Below are 21,642 nucleotides of genomic sequence, written 5' to 3' on the forward strand. Positions count from 1 at the left end.
AGCAAAGCAAACTAGAAACTTCTTCTTGGAGGAATTTTCTGTCTTCATTAGCACAACAGAGCCGCGTTAAAACTTTCACAGCAGGGATGTGTAAATGGTCTGTTTACTTGCAGGGTTTGACAGCAACCAGCAACACCAAAAGTGGCTTATTAGTGAAATTAATGTGGCTGTGCTATTTTAGGGTTATGCTCCAGAGAATACACAATCCCTCAGAAAAACGTCATTGCGTGGGAGCTAATTTTGCACCATAACTGTCAGGAATGAAGAATGCAGCACTTGTGCAGGGAAGTGTGCAGTGTCACCTCTTGAGGCTTCATCATTTTCATTATCTCCCTGACTTCTAATCTACAATATAGCCACACAACCTAAAATACCAATGATTTGCATCCACTTTTTTATAAAATTCTATAAAGTCAAAAGTGTTTGCATGACTTCTTGAAAACATGAAGGAACAAACGGAGATCGCTAAGTCCTTTTCAAGCTGGAATGAGGGATGTGGGATTAAGCATTGTGCAAAATATGAGCCCCTTCAAAGTCTGATCAATTTTAATTTGAGCTGTTTTATGATCTGATGAAAACAAGGTCTAAATCCAATCCATCATGCATCACGGTTTACTGTTGGTATAGCTAGACTCATGAACAGAATAAATGATTAGAGCAAACTTCAAAGCTGTCAGACGGCGACACTTTTGTTTATTTGTGCAGCCCTGGAGGATATGGAAGGTCTGCTTTTTAATGACACCATCAACCTGATTTATTATCTCCTCATTCATTGTGAATGTTTGATGCTTCATTTCATGGTATAAGGTGCAGAATTTTGCATCTTTCTTTCGGAGAAACTGGACACTATTTGCACTGAATTTTTGACCATCTCAGCAACTCACACTTGTGCTTTTACATTCCTTAAAGTGAGGTTAGTGAAAATTCCTTCAGACATCAAAAGGAACACATAAAGACGTCTAAAAATAAATAAAAAAAAACAAACAAAAAAAACACATTTTCATGTTTGTAGGCAAACCATGTCTGCATGAGATGTTTTTTTTTTTTAGTTCTCAGGCATTCATCAGGCATGTTTCTGTTGATGGACACCTGTGAAAAAAATTCTTGCAATTCATGCCAGTGCAGAAATTATTTAAAGAGATCAAAACATCTTGTATTCTTAATAACATTTGAGCTTTTTTCACCTTACAGGTTTATTAATTTAATATCAAAAGTTCTGTATTTTTTTTAAATCCTACATTTCTCTGGATTTAAATCATGACAAAGCCTCAATTTTTCACAATTCAACACTGAATGTTAATGAAAAGCTTTTTTTTAACCTCCACTGTGAGGGAGCCAGTCTGAGACATATGTAGTCCGGGTGTTGTGTGTTGATGAAGGCAGCAAGACTCCATAGAGAGGCTCCATTTTAAACAACAGCACAAAATATAACAGAGAAGTGGATTTAAGTTGATTTTCAGCCTTCCTTAATCTCATTACTAACAATCAGATGAGTTTAGTACATTATCAAGTCCTTTTTTTCTCTTCAAAGTTACTGTAGGGGCCTTGGAAGCTACAAACCAGCCAAAAGAAGACAAAGCCAACATGGTTTAAGTAAATGGAATTAAAATCCAACATGGAATCCCTCCATTACCAACATCCTCTGTGTCAAACAATAAATAAATAAATACATAAATAAAGGAAAAAACTTGTCCCCAGTCCCTCTTTTCTTGCACTGTAGCTTGACCCCTCTTCAGTCATTGTGGCTAATCTTGGCTGACATATGGTCTGTAGAGAGAGAGAGAGGGAACGCAGGAAACAAAGAAGGGTGGAGGGAAGAAAACTGTACATCCCCATAAAACTTTCCTCAGAGTCTGCAGGTGCAGTGATGTTCCCCAGAGGGGCTTGTTCTCCTCCTAGACTCCCTGGAGATGTTTGAAAGGAGGGTGCTTCTGCTATATGTGTCCTGGTTTTGAGAGGTAGGCAATGAGAGCTACCACCACCCCTACATACACACCGGTGCCTATAGTGATGGAGAGGGCAGCAAGGAACAAAGCCCTCCGGGAGGCGATGTTGGCCAGTGGGAAGTCACCTTTGTTCACTGCCTTGGTGGTCTGTAAAGGGAAAACGAAAGGAAAGGGAGAGTCAGGAGCCAAATACGGTTTTCAGCAATCTCAAGAGAAAGAGGGAGCAATTTAGAAAAAAGAAAAATCAAAACAAAAACTAATTGCTTCTTATTATTTCTGTGGCAGTGTAGAAAAAAGAAAAAGGGAATGGATTTGAAAGATGGGCTATTTACTGAACCGAAGAGAGTTCATCATGCATGGCAGGACAAAAATGTCAATTAGTGTGAAAATGTCAAGGACAGGGGGGTTATGGACATCTCAGCTTCTAGCGTGAATGATGAATGGCCTATGAGAAAAGCATTAATATCAACTGTCATCAAATAAAAGACATATAGATGAATATCCTAATGGAATTACGTTTATAATAAACAACTTAAAAACTTTTTGTGTCCATATTGATTTATGGCCTGAAGGGTTTTGTTTCTCCTTTTTCAAAATAGCAGTCTCCACTGCCATGACCCACTGAAGGATGTAGTCCATTATGTCATTCCAGTTAAAACACATATACATCTTCTTTTCATACATATATATATATATATATATATATATATATATATATATATATATATATATATATATATATATATATATATATATATAAGAGGAATTACATTAGCAGACAGGTAAACAATCACATAACTGAGGCTCAAAGCATGTTCATGCTTTTGAAAAGTTTCATACCATTTTGAGAATTTATATAAATTTTAAAACTACAACAATGACTGGAAATTAAATACTGGTTAAAGTCTGTCTACCTTGGGCAGTGCTGATGAGTTCAGAGCAGCTGCAGAGTGTATTGCAATACTTGATTGAACTTCAGTGCCAGGATTAAAATGGGAGAAAGACCGACTGCTTTTATTTCTTATTTTCATTCACATTATTAAATTGGAATTCAGTATTAAAGCAGAAATTAAACAGTAAAAAGCCTTACAGTGACACACTTTGGGTTTAATTATCTTCAGCTACATGAATTCCGATATCTTTAATATAATGTTGTTAAATACTTACGTATTTATTGGTGTTAGCTGGTGTGATTTAGGAGCAGTGCAGCATGTTGCTAGAGCAAGCATATTTAATTTTTATAAAACACCATACATTGTTCAGATTATCAGGTTACATAAAAAAAAGTTCTGAATTGTATAATGTCAAATAACTTTTAACAATGTGCGATGTGCAGATGTATAATCAGGTTGGACTCAGGTTCAGTCCATGTCTGTCATATTCAAGTCTTAGCTCATTTAAAAGTGCTATGTTTCTTATTTAAGACTTATTATTTAAGCATGCCAGCTGTATGCAGCTTCCACAGCTGTGAAGTTTGCATTTGACACTGGCAGTGGGCAGAAAACTTAAACACCAAAGCAAGTCTCCATACAGCCTCCACATGAGGTCTGACCTTCAACTTTACTCTAAAGCTCTGAGACTGAGGATTAAAGTTTCTCACATATAAGGTTCCTTTGCTGAATTCATAGCCTTGTACATAATGATAAAAATCTGGGAGGACTTTAAAGTCAAGCCACATCTTCTTGTTGAGAGGAGCCAGTTTCAGATTCCTGGCCCTGTGGCTGCTTAGGTGTGCTAATTATAAGGAGAGCCTGCACAGCAACAACAGCAACAACAACAAAAACTGACAGATTGTTTTTTAAACTATACTCCTAATGAAGTAAACAGCATTTTTTTACATTCAACATTAATGATGACAGTTACAAAACAATTAGTCTAACAATTCTTACCCTCTTCCTGTTCAGCCATTGGCTGAGGTCCGTTATCATTTTAATTAAATCAGGTTCAATTTGTTGCATCTGAAAGCCTAATCTTATGGCGCTAATGACATAAAGCATCAACAAAGCATGTTTTTTTTTTTTGCCCAGTTTCTCTGTAGATTAAAGAACATCTCCCCATCTTTAATTTTAAGAGACTTTGCTTTTCTAAGGTTCATATTTTTACATCCAGCCACCTTTTATTTCATGAACTCAGTACTGCAGTATGTTACAGGCTAAATCATCTCTTTTCCTTTTAAGTCTTTACGATTTTTACATCTTTTAAGAATTTCCATTGGAGTGCTGTTACAAAAGTATTTCCACTTGGGGATTAATCATTTGTTTCTACTTATGACACATTTTTTTTCCACTATGTGTCAAGTATTTGATTTATTTCTTAGATTCTTTGAAAATAATATTCTATAGATAAAAGCAAAGGCAGTCAGACTAGAGTCAGAGGCATTTAAACAAATACCTTTAAAGGTCATGAAGCAGACAGACAAAGGAGGAGTATTTGAGGGAAGGATCATTGGCCTCCAAGTCAATACAGTAATTATTGAAACAAAAGCAATGATACTAAGGTTTTACCTTTAAAAGGGACAAAACAGATGCAGTTTTCTCCACCATGGCAACGTTAAAGGGTTCATTGCTATTCATTTTATCCACAATTTATTTGAACAAATACTCTTTAAACTATTTATTTCTTAAATAAAACCATGAAGGGTCTCTTGCCAAGTGATCTGACTGCGTAGTGTAATGTGGACAAAGCTGACGGAAACTTTGTGTCCAGTACATGACAGCGTGAATGTGAAAATACCCTTGAGAGCAAAATGGTTAGAAGCATTTATGGCTTTATCTCCACAACCTTGGCAAAATGATTGAAATGGGGTGTCATGGAAAACTGCAGATAACATCTCAGACTTGGCTGCATGGAGACTCAAATTGCTTTACGTTTGTAAAAGTCATTTCAGTATATTTAACAGTTTTAACAGTTAATTTAACATTTTTCTACCAGATAACACGGAAAGCATGATGTCACTGTCTCTCTTCCTGTCTGGGTCTGTCTCCCAACCTCTCACAGTCACACAAATACATTAACGGTTTAACAATAATTACCTCATTCATTTTCATTTACTATAATGACTTGTATGCCACAATATTACTTCGGGGGGTCATATTTGCATAATCATGAAAGGAATCAGTGCTGCTCCTCAGCTCTGCCTTTTTTACTATCATAGATATGTCAAAGCTGAGAGAAAAATGATCTGCTTTATCAAAACAAAACAAAACACGGGCCGTATTAGTGGCAACAATTCAAACTTAGTACCACTTCCTAACCAGAACTGATTTGCTTCAGACATTTATGGTATTTTAGTCATCAGTTGTGAAAGCTGCTGAACATAAATCCTGAAACCATGGGTCACTACCATAAACACATATCTTTTAAAAATGCAGTCCTATAGCAAAGTAGTGTTGAATCATGTCTGTTTTTGTGCTGATATGTTCCCTAATGCATAGACTCAGCTTCACTCCTGCAGCTCTACAGGACTAGGCCTGACCTTCCAGTGGAACAACAACACTATTGATCTGCCATCCACAGGCTCTTACAGTCACTAACCGGTTTGTTTGTAAATGTTGAGGTTGATGTAATATCATTTCTAAACTTTCTTGTGCCCTCGCCAAAAATTATAATGCACCTCTTTATAACGGCCAAATTTACATTTCAAAAGTGAAATTGAAAAAAAAAAAAAAAACACATTTAAAGGTGAGAGCTTAGTAATACTGCATAATGAACATACTTTAAGATAATTTTATCTTGTTCATTTAGCCCCAGATTTGGTTGTGAGAGGCTAAAAGAGCTCTTTTGCTGTGGAGAATATGAATGTTGTATAAAACAAAATGCCATTTAAATAAAGAGACCAATTTAAAAAGTACCTTAACCTGCATTCTATCTATTGGCCTGGGGTTGAAAAAAGATGCTAGTTGGTATGCAAGTCATTTGGAAAATTATGCTACTTGTCACTTAATTTATTACCTTGGTAATTTTTTAATGAGTTAGTTTAATGTCTCATTTAATAGAGTATGATGTCCATTGTAAATTATGATCTCATTTACATTTATCAGAGAGTGCATAAGGGAGGACATTAGGGCAGCACTATGCTGTGATTGACAGCTTGCTGTTGTGACCTAAGGCAATGTGTAGTTTTAATAGTTTTCCACTCTTCCACTTTCAGAAGACCAATATGCTGACAGCCACACTAAACTCAAGGCTTAATTACCGAGTCTGCAAACCAGTGGGTGGCATCATGGTTGCTGTCTCCAGATTTTCTAAACATACAATTCTGAGGTAAAACCTAATCTCTTCCTTTGTGTCTGACTGTTTGAGCAGTTATGAAAAACAGTTTCCAGCAATGTTATTCAACACCCTTCACATGGGGCTTGGCGACTGTGGGCACTGATTTGTCATGTTAGCACCCCCTTGATTTAAAGCTAACATGTACCAAGCTGAAATACAGAGAAGCATAGAGCTGTCACCCAAATTGGACCTTATCACATTTTACCGTGATAGATTTATTGTGAAAATGTGCAACATAAACTGTTTTGTTATTGTATTTGAAGGAGGAAACTGTGCATGCGGTAGATCAGAGAAATATCTCATTTACAAAATGTGATTAAGTTGTGGTTCATACTAGGCTGAGACAGGGAGTTGGATGACACTGTCATGCTGACGTTGCACCCTTACTCCATACATGACATCTGGCACTACGTCTTCATGTTGGCAACTTTATTTTCCATGCGGTGCATATAAATCATTTTAATTTCAGTTTTCAGAAAACAACTCGATAATAGGTGTAACCACTGGTTTAAGTTTACTAAGAGCAATGCACACAGACAGGCTCACTGCAGGCAGGCAGGTGAAGTACCAAATGCAAGTTATTTTTGTTTTGTTGCTCAAGTTTTTTTTGTGCTATTACTTATCCAATAAAAGTACAAGGCTAGTAGGTAGATTTAGCTTTAGCTAACTAGTTAGCTGTGCCATGTAGTTGTACATAAATATGTAAAGAAATGATAGACATTTGGATTTAAGTTAAATATTGCCCAAATCAATACTGCAAAAAGGTTTTGTGAGCTGCTGTTGATTTCTTCATTATTCGCCTAAATACTAATTATTTTTCTAATTGTTTTAACTGCTTAATAATGCTGGTTTACTTGTGGGCTTTGGGCCATTGTCTTATTTATTCATTCATTTTCCTTTTCATTCATTAACCTGAATTTATAAATTAATCCAGGGTTATGGTGGGACGCTGCCAATGGGCGAGATACAATAGACAGGCTGGCCTCGCACAAGACCAATGCAGAGACAAACAAGACAAAAAAAAATTTTTTAAAAATAAAAAAAAATTGCGTCCGCCAACCATTTATTTAGCAATCACAAGCTGCTCTGATGTTTACCTGTATATATTTTGCTTTTATAGAATTAGTAAAAACTAAGAACTAAGACTACATTCATCCAGATCCTTTCATAGTAACAAAGCTTTAACACACAATTCTGCCAACATCTTGCTTTAAAGTTACAACTATGCTTAGCTGCTTGTGTGAAGCATCTTTTTCTCCTATATTTCTATAAACAACACCCTGTATAAGTTTCTTTTTAGTTCTGCACTTTTCTGATCATATTTTGCTGTTACTTTTGCAAGATTGCCTATGTTCTTGGTGTGATATTTGCAGATTAACTTCTCACCTCTAATATACCATGGTCACCTCAGCCACTCACAGACATCATTACCCTTTTTCAAGCCTCTGTTCAATACAGGCATAAAAAGCACCATTGTTTTTCTGTTATTAGTTTAGTCAATTTGTGTCTGTCTATAATTGTGATTTAAATTGAGAGCAGATTGCATTTTATGAGAAATCGATGCCAAAATTGTCACTATTTTTTCTTGCAACTATAAGTAATTCTAGTCTGCATACAGCTAAAAGCATTCAATACTGTAGTGTTCACTGCTGCAGAATAAAATTTTTAGTTTGATGGACTTTCTGAAATGAAGCCCATTGAAGTGGGTTATTGAGCTATAAAATGAAGCAATTCATACTCCCTCAATATCTCCTCCTGACAGCTCTTCTTGGTGCACCTTCTACTAGAGGAAGATTGACATAAAAAAACATCCTTCCCTAAACACAGCCATCACTTTCACATAATTACCCAGGAAGAATCAAATTAGCTCCTGACAAGATAATTCACTGACTGGCTTGGACTCCTTACACCCACAGATAAGACAGCTAAATACTCAAGCTTTTGATAAGAATTTATGGTCAAATGCAGAGCAATTTACTCAAAAGCCTGTCTGTCAATAGCATGTATGTGAGTACAGTGTGTGTGTTTAAATGTAAAAGTATATGTGCTGTTGATGGACAGGACATAAAGCCTTAGCAGCAGAATCTTTGTGATACACCTTCAGAGTTGTTTCCTCCAGAAATGAAAGACAAAGGAAGTTGAACTGGAATACTATATAAAATTTAAAATGAGGGAACAATACTGCAAAAACAGCCAGCATTGACAGCCACATCACATCTTTGTAGACTTGCCTGCAAATTTTAAGCTGAAAAATCAATTACTTAAGAGTATAGCAGTGACAAATTAAGAGAGTGAAAAGCAGTAAATGTGTGTTTGATATGATCTACGTTTTCACTTCACCCAGCAACTTAATTACCTATGTCAACTTAATTATCTATTTTAATCTCTCCATGATAGGCAAATACAATTTCACTGTTAGGATAACACATTGAAGAATTTAGCCTTTGTAAATATATGACTGCCAGTCTAACGCCAATTAATGATCCAACACCCGAGCTTTCGATTTAAGATATTTTAATTATAAAGCCTTCCTCTAAGTTAAGTTCTCAATGGCTTTTATTCAAAAATAGGTATGAAAAAAAGACATTTTCATTCAAAACATTGCAAATAATATGTACAATATTGTAGTGTTTTCATGTTTTTCTCCAAAAAGAGAGACTTGTGTCTGTTTAATGATTCTGAGAGATCATCATCTTCACACACATTCAGTTGGACTCATCTTTAATCTTTTTGAAAAAGCCCAGTTCAAAGGACAGTCTCATCTAAGCATTCTCAATACCTCTTTTCTTAGCACTTACATATAAAGCCTTGAAAGTGATTTATACACTCTTCCTAATGGAGGTTCTAGTCCTGATTACAGAGCATCCCATTTACAGACTAGCCTTGAGTTATTGATGGGCTGCTAGGTAAAAATTGGCCTTGCATTAAGACAGTCAGCTGTAAGTCTTTTATTATGTGTGATGATCCTTAATCTTCAAATAATGAGACACAGAAAAAGCTGGGGATGTGGATGTGTGAGTGTTCATGAAAATGTGAGTGTCATTGGGGGGCTGGATAGTGTTAGACCTTGACAAACAGATGCTGCGTCATTCATGTGCAACGGCTCGCTGCTTAGAAGGCATGTGAGTTTTATATCTGTGTTTGTGTGTGTGTATACTCACCCCTTGTGAGAAGTAAAAGGCTGCAATGCCCAATGGCCAGAAACAGCAGAGCATGGAGAATATGGCCAGGCCAAGGTGGTCTCGTGGAGGGACAACTATGAAGTTATCTTCACTCTCGCTGTCGCTGGAGCAGTCCGTCTGCACAGAGTAAAAAGTCAAAATGTGTACAAGTTATGTTTTATCCATTGATAAATTCTAAATTTTGTAATGTAGCATAAAACAATGACTGTGTAGAGCTGACAATGCCTAAAACTACAATGCTAGCAATGCTAAAAATAATGATGTCACTATTTTTTTTCACAAAATAATTAAAAGTCATGCAAAGTTTAATATCATTATAAAATTTGAATTGAAAATCCATCCATCCACCCATCCATCCATCCATCCATCCATCCGAATTAGCATGCATTTATAAAACAAAAAAACAATAAAAAAAACAAACAGTAGATTTACTTAAATAACTGATATGTTGCTTTCTGGAACTTCAAGTTAAAAATGAATGAGGAGTAAAAACATTATCAGCGGTCATGACACAGTAAACATGCTGTTTACACGGGGGGGGTAGTGTAACGAAGTTCCCCAGACCTCGCTTTTCCCCAGCTTATGACGGAAGGGTCACCTTTCATGAACAGCTTCAGGAGGTGATTAGGGAGGTGGCCACTGAGAGTCAGCTGACAGATATGATCTCTCCAGCATGTCATGGGCCCTCTCCATAAATTGCCAACTCATCATGATGGAGGGGATAGAGTGGTCCAAGGATACTAGAAGCTGTGTTGTTGACTGCAGTTTGACCCTAGTACACTCTCTGAAGGCTAATTGGTTTTGGGTGAAGTGCCATACGAAGTGAGATTTGTGAACCTCATGACAAGCTGACCTAAGAAATTAATTATTTTGCCCAGGTTGAAGTCACTCCTAGAGTAAAGGCTCATTAGCAAGAGCCTGGTGGTAGGATTTTTGCCCGTAAAGTCTGGCTACTCATAGACATGAGTTACTTTGGATCACCCTATTACTGACCCAATAATTGCAAGAGATCCCTTAAGGGCCCAGTGCTATATAGATTGGGTGGTCCAGTCTAAAGCAGAAGCCTTGAGGCCTTGGCAGTCCAATCCCCAGCTGATTGAAAAGTACCTGTAGGGGTTAGCTTAGGATGAAAAATGGAAACAAAGGTATACAGCTAGGCTACAGGTAGCAACAGAAGCTCCTTTAATGCTCTGAAACATTGTATTTCTTGTTTCAGTATATATTTAGTTTTAAACCTTAAAGGTTTAAATATGACCACAACAAGAAACTACTGAAGGTCATCCTTGAACAGCATCAAACAAACAGAACTAGAACCCAAGGCTGAACCTAACTCAGAGACCTTACAACTTATATGGCTTTCCATCAATTCAGTGTTGTCTGAAGTTACTATGTGGGAGTTTTTTTGTTTGGCCTGAGAGCATGGTTTACATAAACTGCATTGGAGCTGCTTAAATAAACTTATATTTATGCATGGTAGGGCAGGCAGCCACAACAGTCAGCAGGGATGATTGGATTACAGCAAACATGGAAGTAGACCGACCTCATTCTCTGTTTAGGGCATCATATACCATTATAGCCAGCACTTGTGGCATATTTACAGTGGTTTGGACCAATCAGAATAATCACGGGGTACAGGTAGTTTTAGGTTTGACAGTAGCAGCTCAGGATCAATAAAACATGCTTATCGGGTTACCTAGTTTAATGCATATATACATATATATATATATTCTTGCAAATTTTCGATATTTTCTTTGTGTTATTTATTATTGCTGAACTACATTTTGACATAATTCATTAAAGATAAATTTGCTGAACTTTGGTTGAATAGATCAACAAACAAACACAAATTAACTCAGATTTCACCGTACAGGATGAAAGATCGTTTTAGTCTGTGCAGTACAACAATATGAGCAGGAAGAGGTGATTTTCAGGCTGAATTCCTTTGAAAAGGAAAAATGCATTTGTATAATAGGAAACAAAACATGTCATCGCCCACAGGATCATTTGCTTCCTCAAATATCACAGCTCGTATTCATGAATCTTTTGCGATGGCCCATTAGTTTTTCATTAGTTTTGATATATGCAGATTTCAACATTTTGGCAACTGAACAACAGATCAAAAAAGCTACGGTTGGAAGTAACCTCCATTTCAGATGTGAAATAGTTATGAATCAAACACACCTCCACCCTAAAGCTTTATGAAACTATTTCACGCTCCAAGCAATGTTCCTCACATTGAGACTTCAGCAAACGAGAACAGTCACACATACATTTGCATTCTGTTTTGTGTTTTGGAGGTTTTTGAGGTGCATTAAATGATATGTCATAATCATATAATGTACACATATAAAAGTACAATGATAAATGCAAGATCAAAAGCAGAGATTTACTTTCAATGGTTCCAGTAATGAAAAGAAAATTGTGGATTGAGGTCACTGTTTCTATATGAGACATTAAGCTGCATCCTTCCAACATTATCCTGTTTGAAGGATGATCCTGCAGGAGTATGGAACATGGAAAATAAATTTAAAAAATCAAGGCTATTGAGTCAAAGAAATGGAGTTCACTATTATGTTGGATGTTTCAATCAGAAACGAGGCAAAGCCAGCATGAGATGAGAGAAGCAAGGGAGATTCTGTGAACAGGTAAGTCTAAAGATGGTAAGCTGATAAAGAAAATAATGAAGTAGTTTTTCCTTTGAAACTTGATTCTACAAAATTCTTACTTATAACTATTGTCAGTGGGTCCATAATTCTTAATTACCCCCGTCAAGGTGGTCATGTATTCAGAGGCACTGGTTTGTCTGTCTGTCTGTATGTATGTATATATACGTATGTATGTTAGCAACATAACTCAAAAAGTTGATTCAATTTTCATATTGGAAATGGAATGAAGAACAAGTGATTAGAATTTGGGGGTGATCAGGATCATCGCCTGGATCCAGGAAATTTTTAAAGGATTCTTTACTATGGGGAGATATAGATAGTTTTGCCATTAGAGCTCCTAACTCAAAATAATGTCCACAATCACTGACAAAAAAAAATAAATAAAATAAATAAAAAATAGGAGGCTTGGCGGAGGTCTGCGCTCTCTGAGTGCTTCTAGTTCTCAGATTATTCTAAATATTCATTATATTTCTAAGATATTACAGAATTTGACCACTTTAGGTGAACTACGTCCTACAAAATGCCAACAACAGAATATAGACTTACACCTTTTATTAAGCATTAATTTTATGGTTCACTATGGAGTAATCTGACAGAAATGCAATATTGACATAGTGACATCTATTATGTACATTTCTGGAGCTGTCACTGCCTGCCAGCGTCCTGATGCTAAAAAGAAAAAAAAAAACAAACACAAAAAAACAACAAAAAAAAACACACTTCATAGCTTTTGCTTCCGGAACGCTGTGTGACTGAGTTTTGCTTTACCCACATTGTCACATGCTAGCAAGCTGATATAAACACATGGCCGATTTGAGTCAACATTGGACTGACTTTTACTGGTTTGAGAGAGCTCACAGTACAGGTAGGATGCAAGATAGATGCCGATGTAGCCGCTGTTAGGGGACGTGTTGCTGAGAAGATCTGCAAAAGTTCCGTAGTACCTCTTTAATAGTTCTTCGGTGTCTAGTGATGTGAAATCAAGAGCCACTTTTGGTTTTTAGGGACCACTAAAGTTTCCCCTACATGCCCAGTAATGAAGGAGTAATTAATAATAATTTGATTACATCAGTGAATCTCACTTAATTCTTCAAGTGCCAAAGTCGCAAATTTGCGACAAGCAACAGGTCATGTCTCCAGAAAATAGAGCTTAAACCTGTTACCACTTTTCACCACTAGATGGCAGACATGTAAATTGGCAATCAACAATCGATCGTCAATGATTCCGCAAGGTTCATCAACAATCGGCTGTGGTCAGTAAATAATCGGCTAATGTCGCTATGGTTCATCAACGATTGGTCACTGCCACACCACCCACCAGCCCAAAGCCAAAAAACCTAGGGGAAATACACCTCTGACAACAGAGGTGATCATATAATAAGCTTTGTATAGAAGGACAAGTTGACTTGCTAGAACACACTGCTCTTACCAACACCCTGGTCATTCAGCTGAACATGACGTGTTAGCACAAGTTGTTGCAGCACTGAGCAGCCTCTACGTGCTCTTTGTAAATTACCAAAGACAAACAGTGCCTGCGATAATTAGGACATATTTTCTGAGCTGATACGATGTGAACATTGAACAAAAAAAACATTTTACATTGTACATACAATATGCGAAAACCTAACCTGACCTGAAACAGTTACTATGCTGACAGTTAATACACCCCCTTTTAGGCAGCCACATTGTCCTGAAATGACTGAATTTGAGTAATATATTTATTTTTCTTAACCAAATGGGTGAAAGCAAGGGAAGCACATCTTTCAGAGTGAAACTGTTTTCAAATAATTTCAATAGCACACATACCATTACTAGCCATTTTGTGTGATTGATTATAGGGATTAGACACTGGATGGTTGAGCTGTGTGGAGGGTCTGCCCAACAGATGGTAGGAGAAATACTGGATTCAATCTATGACAAATAAAAATAAATAAATAAATAAATAAATAAAACCGAAACATGATAAACATCAACCATGGTTGTGCAAGCAAAACCTTTCAAAGTTTTGAGTGCCTTCAGACAATGCCACAATGTTTTATCAAGCTGTGCTCCCAAACCAGTAAAAAGCTGTAAAAACAGGCCCCTGCTGTGGTGATCAATATACTTTATTCTCTCTACAATGAAATACTGTGGCAAAAAATAGCCATCATGCTTGAGCATAATGCAGGTTAGATTGTGCATAATGTCCCTTTGCCTTTATAGCCCTAAGCTTGCACTACCGTACAATCTCTGTAGAACCTTGCCGGCTCTGTGCTGTGCCTCAGACCTTAATACCAGTATCTGTACAGCCTTTTGGCTGTTTGGAGAATGAAAACACACTTTTTCCAGAGTTCCCATTGGCTCAGATTACCAAAGACAGAGAAGTTCAATAAGCACAGGAAGTTAGTGAGGTGCAGAACATGAGATGGTCATTTATCATAAACTTTTCAGAAGAAAATAGGCTAATGGCAATCTCACGAACCAATTATTAGCCTGCAATGACATGATTATCTTTTCTTTTCCCAAATCGATTGCAGCCATGAAATTAAATCGATCTCTCAGGAACTTGTTTGGAAATATAGTTATGGGTCACAAACCTCTACTGCATTCACAGCCGAGCAGGATTTGATTTAATATAAATAGTATTTTCGATATTCCCTCTAACTTTTAATGAGTATGTGTGAGTGCTGGTGCTCTGTCAATCATTCACCTTCACTTTTTTGGATGGCCCTAGTGACTATATTTAGATGCTTCTATCTGCTCATAGATATGCCTTGTGGGGTAAAATCCAAGAACATTTGACAGCTGGCTGAAAAAATGGCAAGTGCTACCTGCAGGATTTGTCTAATTTGTACAACAAGGAATGAGCTATTGTCCACGTGCATCCAGAGGATAGGCAATCATATGCAAAGGAGATGTTCTAATGTACATTTTAATCAATCATTTATATTTGCACATTGTTATAATTTTATTCAGATTCTGCATATATTGCTAACATCCAACAAAGCATGATTACAAATTCCTAAATTTTAATAATCTAAAATGGGAATTTAACATTAACTTATATCCACATTTTAGACACATTTTATTCTAAAATTGTTTGCCTTTACCACCCTATGACTCTTTCCATGTCACCTCTCAATTTTGGATTTCTGCAATCATTATTTTTGCTTTTCTATTTGTCAGAGATACATAAAAATCAAAAAGTCACATTCTCCTTAGATGTTTCTTAGAGGTTTCAGAGGGCAGCTTCATATTACGAAAGCTGACTTCTTACTAAAAATAATATGCTGCACACCTTTTTATCCAGTGAGTCTATATTAATAATAATAATAAAAGGTTCAATGCTTGGGTGGAAAAAAGAAGAGCATTTCTGATCTGCTGCTGTTTGCTTGAATATCTAAGAGAAAGAGGACACACCACAAACACACACTCTCTAAATAAAAACCCCACACAGTCTAATTAAAACAATAAAATCAATGTTGCCTTCTCAACCTTTTTATAATGCAGAAACCCTGCGGTTGAAATTACACCCAAATTAATTGTTTTACTGTGCGGCCACACTAAGGCACAGCATGCAGGGAGGCCTGGATGCAGAGAGAAACTTTACAACCAAAGGGGATGCAATTACTTGGCTGGATGCATAAGCAAAGTTAATGAACAAATTCCATTAGAGATGCAATGCAACACAAAATTACATTTTCAGCACATTTATAAGCTTGAGAAAGAGCGAGGATTCATGTGATTTGACAGCAATTATGCATATTAACTTGCATTATGTTATGGTTTCTGCCACTTGCTCTGCCCTACATTCATGAACAAAAAAAAAAGTGTGTGATCACAATAATAAGAGTGTTGTCATGACGCTGTGATGCAGTCCACCCAAATGCGTACCATCGTCTTTTGGGGGGGGGCACACTACCCACTTTGCATTAATGACCAAAATACTTATTTTTCTTTCCTTTGCCTTGTTGTCTGTTGTTGACAGGTGTGCAATTGAGATTCGGGTGATGTGGCAACAGCAGGAAACCACTGCTAATCATGCTTAGTATTCACACTGTGCTATGTAAACAGGTTGAAATGCACGAGCAAAATTAGGTCGTGGAGCAAAGAAATCAGTAATTAAATCTGACAAGAGCTTCTTGTCCGATGAAACATGAATCCCTCTTATGCATTTCATGTTTTTAGAAAAGCACTATTTTTAGGATGCTCTTGTAACCTTGGGAGTTTAATAAATCACAACGTTCAGGCTCCATTAGAGACCTTAGCTGCATGTCATACCCTGTCTTTCCCTTTTCCCATCACTTCTCCAGCATCAAACACAGGTATAAAATGTACCACAAATGCCTTCCGGTGTAGTACACAAAACAAAAAGAGACAATTCCAACATCTTTCCATATAAGAGATCAAGAAGAAGCTATAAAACAAAGAGGTAAATTAAGGTAGACATAATTGTATGATTAGTATATAACCACATCACACCTCCTGCATGCCCATATAAATAAACTGACCCTCTGACCATAATTACTGCTGCATTAACGTGAGCCCTTTTAGAAGGTTGATTAGGTGGTTACATTAGTTGTTTTATGAGTGATGTGGCAAGACTGTCCTCACATCCACTAGGTGTCAAATCAGACCTGCTCTCTAATTGAAAGAGTAAATATGAAGAGGAACATTTCCACTGTATTAACCACCGACATCACAAAGAGTTTTGTTCTTTGTTTATTTTTGAGAGAGAGAAAAAAAGAGAGAAAACAACAAAAGTATCTAAATCCATCTCAATCCAACACCCTGATTCATGTGAGTCTGCTTCTAAGAGAAAAACTGCTCTGAATTGCGACGCGTAATCATCCCTCCAAGGGCTGATATTACTCAAAACTCATTGCATTACAGACACATCTGTCTCATTATTCACTTTTTTTTAATACTCCAAGCTGCCATTCAGGGAAGGATTAAAGAAGCACCAGTGAGATTTGACACAGAATCATTTCTAAGCTACTTTATTACTCATGGAAGAAATCCATCACCAAACCAAGAATATGCAGAATCCTTTATTTCTTATTTGCTAATTAAGAGGTAAAAGCATGTCTTGTGTCATCATTACACAATTTGGGATAACCTGTGCAAATCTTTGTTGCTTTTAAAAAACATGTATAGTGGAAAATGTATATTTTATACATCATAACAGAAACATTTTCTCTGTTGCTGTTATACTATTATTTCTTAAATTTTGCCCCCAGTGTCAAGACGAGGGCTGCATTGGGAATGAGATCCCATTGGTCCTGGTCCTGATGCTTAGATCTTGCAGGAGCAGGGAATTTTAGTGTTGTTGTAGGAAGGAGTGGCCTGTCATAAAATAATCTGTAAGTACCTCAGCAACAGCAGCTCAGAGTTTAGTTATTTTTAAGCACAATGTCAGAATTAACAAGTGAAGTAGAGAAGATCAAAGCTATTTAAGCATGTCAGGAAAACTAGAGGTGGGATAAGAGTTATATTACTCAGTTATATGTTACATGCTGTCTTCTTCTATTTCTTTTTCAGTAGTGGTGGGCAAAAAAAGCCTATTCATGCATTAATCCTACTTCATATATTTAACTGTGTTAGACACTTTGAGCCTTACTATTTTTTCTAAAATTAGTCTGTTTAAAGTAAAAGAAAAATGTTTGTTTTACTTTCAATTTACCTGGTACTTAATTTTACACCCTCTTCTTGACTTCTTGTACTTGCAGGCATTTCTAAAAGTTTATGAATGATCATATTATTTTCTGATTTGGCTACATGCTAGTGCTATGCCAGAAGTAACCTTGTAAACAACAATTGTTTTGTGTCTTTCTTTACTGCTAGTGCGATTTGTTTTTCTAAATAGGTGTGCATTTATATGATAAATTTATAGTAGGGGGCTGCATTAGTTATGGAATTATTAGGAATAAATTCAAGTGTTAAGAGATTAAGATTTCACATAAATGCAGTTTACTTTTGAGCTGATCTGAGATTTGGCAATCAGTATTTAGAGGACACACCTCCAGTACTTTTAGAGAGATTTAAGCTGCACCGTCATATGGAGATTAAAGCTAAACCTTTTTTTTCCCAATGAGGACCAGCATTGCTCCAGTATGTTCTGCAATTATTATAAACATACAGACATTCTGGTATAACCCAGGAGACCATTGTGTCTGAATCTGTGACAGACAGACAGAGCGTGTGTTTGAAACTCAAACTGGATGGACCATTGAGGAGCTGAGGAACAATTGGTGTGCAGTGAACTGTAGAGTAATTGCATTTTAGATCTAATGAAAGCACAAGTACTGACATTTTCTCATATTTAGCGTGAATGAATAACCCTCCCAATCAAACCTGATCCAATCTAAAAAAAACTGCAAAATGAGGAGGGAGGAGGTCATTGATTTATATTTTTAAAACTAACCCTTCTATTGATCCCTCACCCATGCAGACAATTTTAACATTTCAATGCTTGTTGTGCAAAAATGATACAACAGAAAGGCTGAGAGGAAGCTGTTTTATTGAAAGGTTGCACAGGGGCGCCGCATGTTCAAATTACCGTGTGAATATAAAATGTACTGATAAATGCAAATTTCATGCACTGAGATGGTGCAACAGATGGCAGACAAATAGATACGGTTTGGCTCAAGTGTTATTTTTGTTTGCAGGTGAAAAAACATGAAAATTTTAATGGACCGAATCCATGACTGCAAGATCAAAGACATCCAGGGTCACTGGCGAGGAGAGTATTATGCTTGAGGCTATAACATTTTCATCCTATCAAACCTGGTTTTTGCAGCTTTTTCTGCACAGCTACTAAATGTATTTCCACCCATTATCTGCCACTCAATACAGCAGTTCCCCATGTTCCACTTATTTTTGGAAATGGAGAATATATGGGCCACTATAGCACTTTTCAGCATAATTAGATGCACAAGTCATTTTTCTTCCAGTCATATTTTTGACAGAGCAGCCACTCAAAGTATACTTCCTGAAGCAAGCGATCAATTATTGTGTCGTTGGGAAACACATCTTGCATTATTAACACAGTCTTAGTATTTTCAGGGGACAGACGTGTTCCCAAATCTAGTTTAAGTGAAATCAACAAAAACTAACCAACAAAATGAACAAATATTTTTTAAATAAATAAAAATAAGTTATGTTTTGGTTTCTTACTGTAAGAAAGAACTTACAAGATCCAACATTTTTGTTCATAGCCTGACCTCAGTCTTGTTAGATGAACTAATTTAAAATTAAAGTTATCAGCTCGATTTGAGTTTTTTCACAAACTGTTTCCTCTGTAGATGGCACCTTTTTCTTTTCATTACCACCTTGGACAAAGCTCTAACTGCATTGAACAACAACATGAATAACAACATGTGGTGTGGAAACACTGCAGGTCCCTGATTGTTCCCAGAGAAAGCACACACCTGCATCACTGCTTATTTTCTGAAGGAAGATGTTATTTGCAAATTTATGCAAATGGGTCCCACACATGTCAGCATGGGTTAAAAATCCGACAGCATGATGCATAAACTAAGAGTTCAATTTCACATTTTTTTTTTCTGCCTACCCAGAGTGACATCTGTAGCATCCACTTCAGGAAAAGATGAAATGACATTCAACACTCAGAGATCTAAAATGTCCACAGTACCAACAAACATGCAGACATTTTAGGTCCAGTCTGTGTCATGATACTTTTACCCACAGAGTAAACTAAGCAGAAAAGATGCACCTGGTGTGAAAAGTAATCGGGCTGCGTCATTCAATGAACAAACAACAGCTAAAACAATCCACGTTCAGCCTCACAGCTTTAACTTAGTATTCAGGACTGTGTAACTTCATGATACCCTCCCAATTTAAACACAGAACTACTATTTAAGAGTGTCTTTGGTTTAGCTGTTGTCTTTAACATCGTCCTGATTTCACTGTGAGAAAGCTTAATCAGAATCTGTCCATGTTTCATAATCAGCTACCTGCTAACTATCAGTCGTCTGAGTACTGCAGCACCAATAATCCTATAACCCCACTGCATGCTTGTGAAATCCTCTGACTGAATAAAAATATACTTCTCACTTGTAATGAGCTGCACTAGTATTTAAAATTAGTCACTGCTCCAGGAATATGAGTGTACAAGCCCTGTGTCCCAGCTCCAGGAAAGCAGCTTTTTTTTAGGTGTAGCTGGCTGAATGTACATGGTCTAACCTGCCAGTGAGCGCTTAGACTAAAGCAGGATGGAGACAGACTGAGGTTCATTTAGCAGACCTCTTGTACCTACTGTACACCTGTTAAAGTTGAAGTTGATAAGAAAAGACAGGTGTGATTACCTTGGTCGTAAAGAACAGAAACTACAACGTGTTTTGCTTGTTGACTTTTGAGAGTAAAATTCCCACTTTTGATTTTCTAAAGTGCAGAGCTCCAGCACTGCAGCTAGGATGGATTCTGCACTTGGCTTAAAGGATCACCTAAATAGCTGTGGAACATGCCATCAGGGACCTGCTAACAGCTGTTCTGCTTACTAACTACATTGCTGTTTTACTGTATTTAAGTAAAAATGTAAAATATTAACATCTGAAAAGACAATCTGCACAAATCTGGTAAATGGAACAGGCCTGAAACCTGAATAGCATTAAGTGGGTATAAAAATGTATACATGGATGGATGGATGGATGGATGGATGGATGGATGGATGGATGGATGGATGGATGGATCAACATAACTGTGTTGACCATTTATCATTACAAAATAAATAATAAATCATTATGAGATGATCAAAATCAAGTACACTGAATCTGTTATAAAAGAAAATATTTACAAAGCACAGAAAGATACATTTAATCTTTTTCCCTTTTTTTTACATTATAAATTTTCACATTATAATCAACTTACTTGTTTCTTTTATCTATTCGTATTTCAGTTTGCACATTTTTTCCAATATTTTTGCAGACTAATTCTGTGTAACAGCCCCTCTGTGTCCAAGTGATAATATAAAAAAAAAGAACAAAAGCAACTTCATAATGAAAGATGATATGTGTGAGAATTTTGCAACATGAATGTTCAAGATGATACTTAAAAAGACATAAAATAAAGATGTGAAGATGTAAAGATGTAAAGATGTAAAGATGTAAAGATGTGAAGCATCGAAAGGCTCCGGACAGATTAAGTAGAAACCATGTGGTTGAATGCCAACAAGAGTTCTTCTCCCCAGTTTTAAAAGCATTTAGAAGAAAAATAAAACCCACATATGTTACATTAAATCCTAATGAATTTCCACTTTGAAAATAATTAACAGATACTTCTCATCTTGCATTTCTCTCCCACTTTACTGATTCTCCTTGGAGGCAAAGTGTAATTTACTTATGCTTTTTGATAAATGGAGAATTTATGCTTTACTTAATCACCTAACGTTTTTTAACGCCTTTCTTTTTGAAAATAAATTGCAGACCACTTCAATCCACTGCAGGATTTCCTTTGTTTTTTGTTGTTTCCACAGTTTTTGGCTGTAGAAACAACAAGCAATACGAGAGACTTAAAAAATCCTTGTGTATATAAAAACCATGAATATCCAACATTAGAGCTCCAAAGCAACTATGACGA

At 36.6% G+C, this 21,642-nt stretch overlaps 1 protein-coding gene across 1 annotated transcript in view; it reads right to left on the minus strand.

The window, feature by feature from the left end:
- Nucleotides 1-409: 409 nt before the first annotated feature.
- The window catches only part of syndig1l (synapse differentiation inducing 1-like), a 36,043-nt gene continuing 14,810 nt past the window's right edge, over nucleotides 410-21,642 (minus strand). Inside the window, exons 3-4 of the mRNA XM_041975040.1 lie at nucleotides 9,380-9,517; nucleotides 410-2,093 (exon numbers count right to left, since the gene is read on the minus strand). Coding sequence (XP_041830974.1) covers nucleotides 1,935-2,093; nucleotides 9,380-9,517 — 297 coding nt within the window. The 3' untranslated portion in view covers nucleotides 410-1,934. The remainder of the gene's footprint in view (nucleotides 2,094-9,379; nucleotides 9,518-21,642) is intronic.

Source organism: Melanotaenia boesemani, chromosome 22, assembly GCF_017639745.1.
Source record: "Melanotaenia boesemani isolate fMelBoe1 chromosome 22, fMelBoe1.pri, whole genome shotgun sequence".
Taxonomy (NCBI): Eukaryota; Metazoa; Chordata; class Actinopteri; order Atheriniformes; family Melanotaeniidae; genus Melanotaenia; species Melanotaenia boesemani.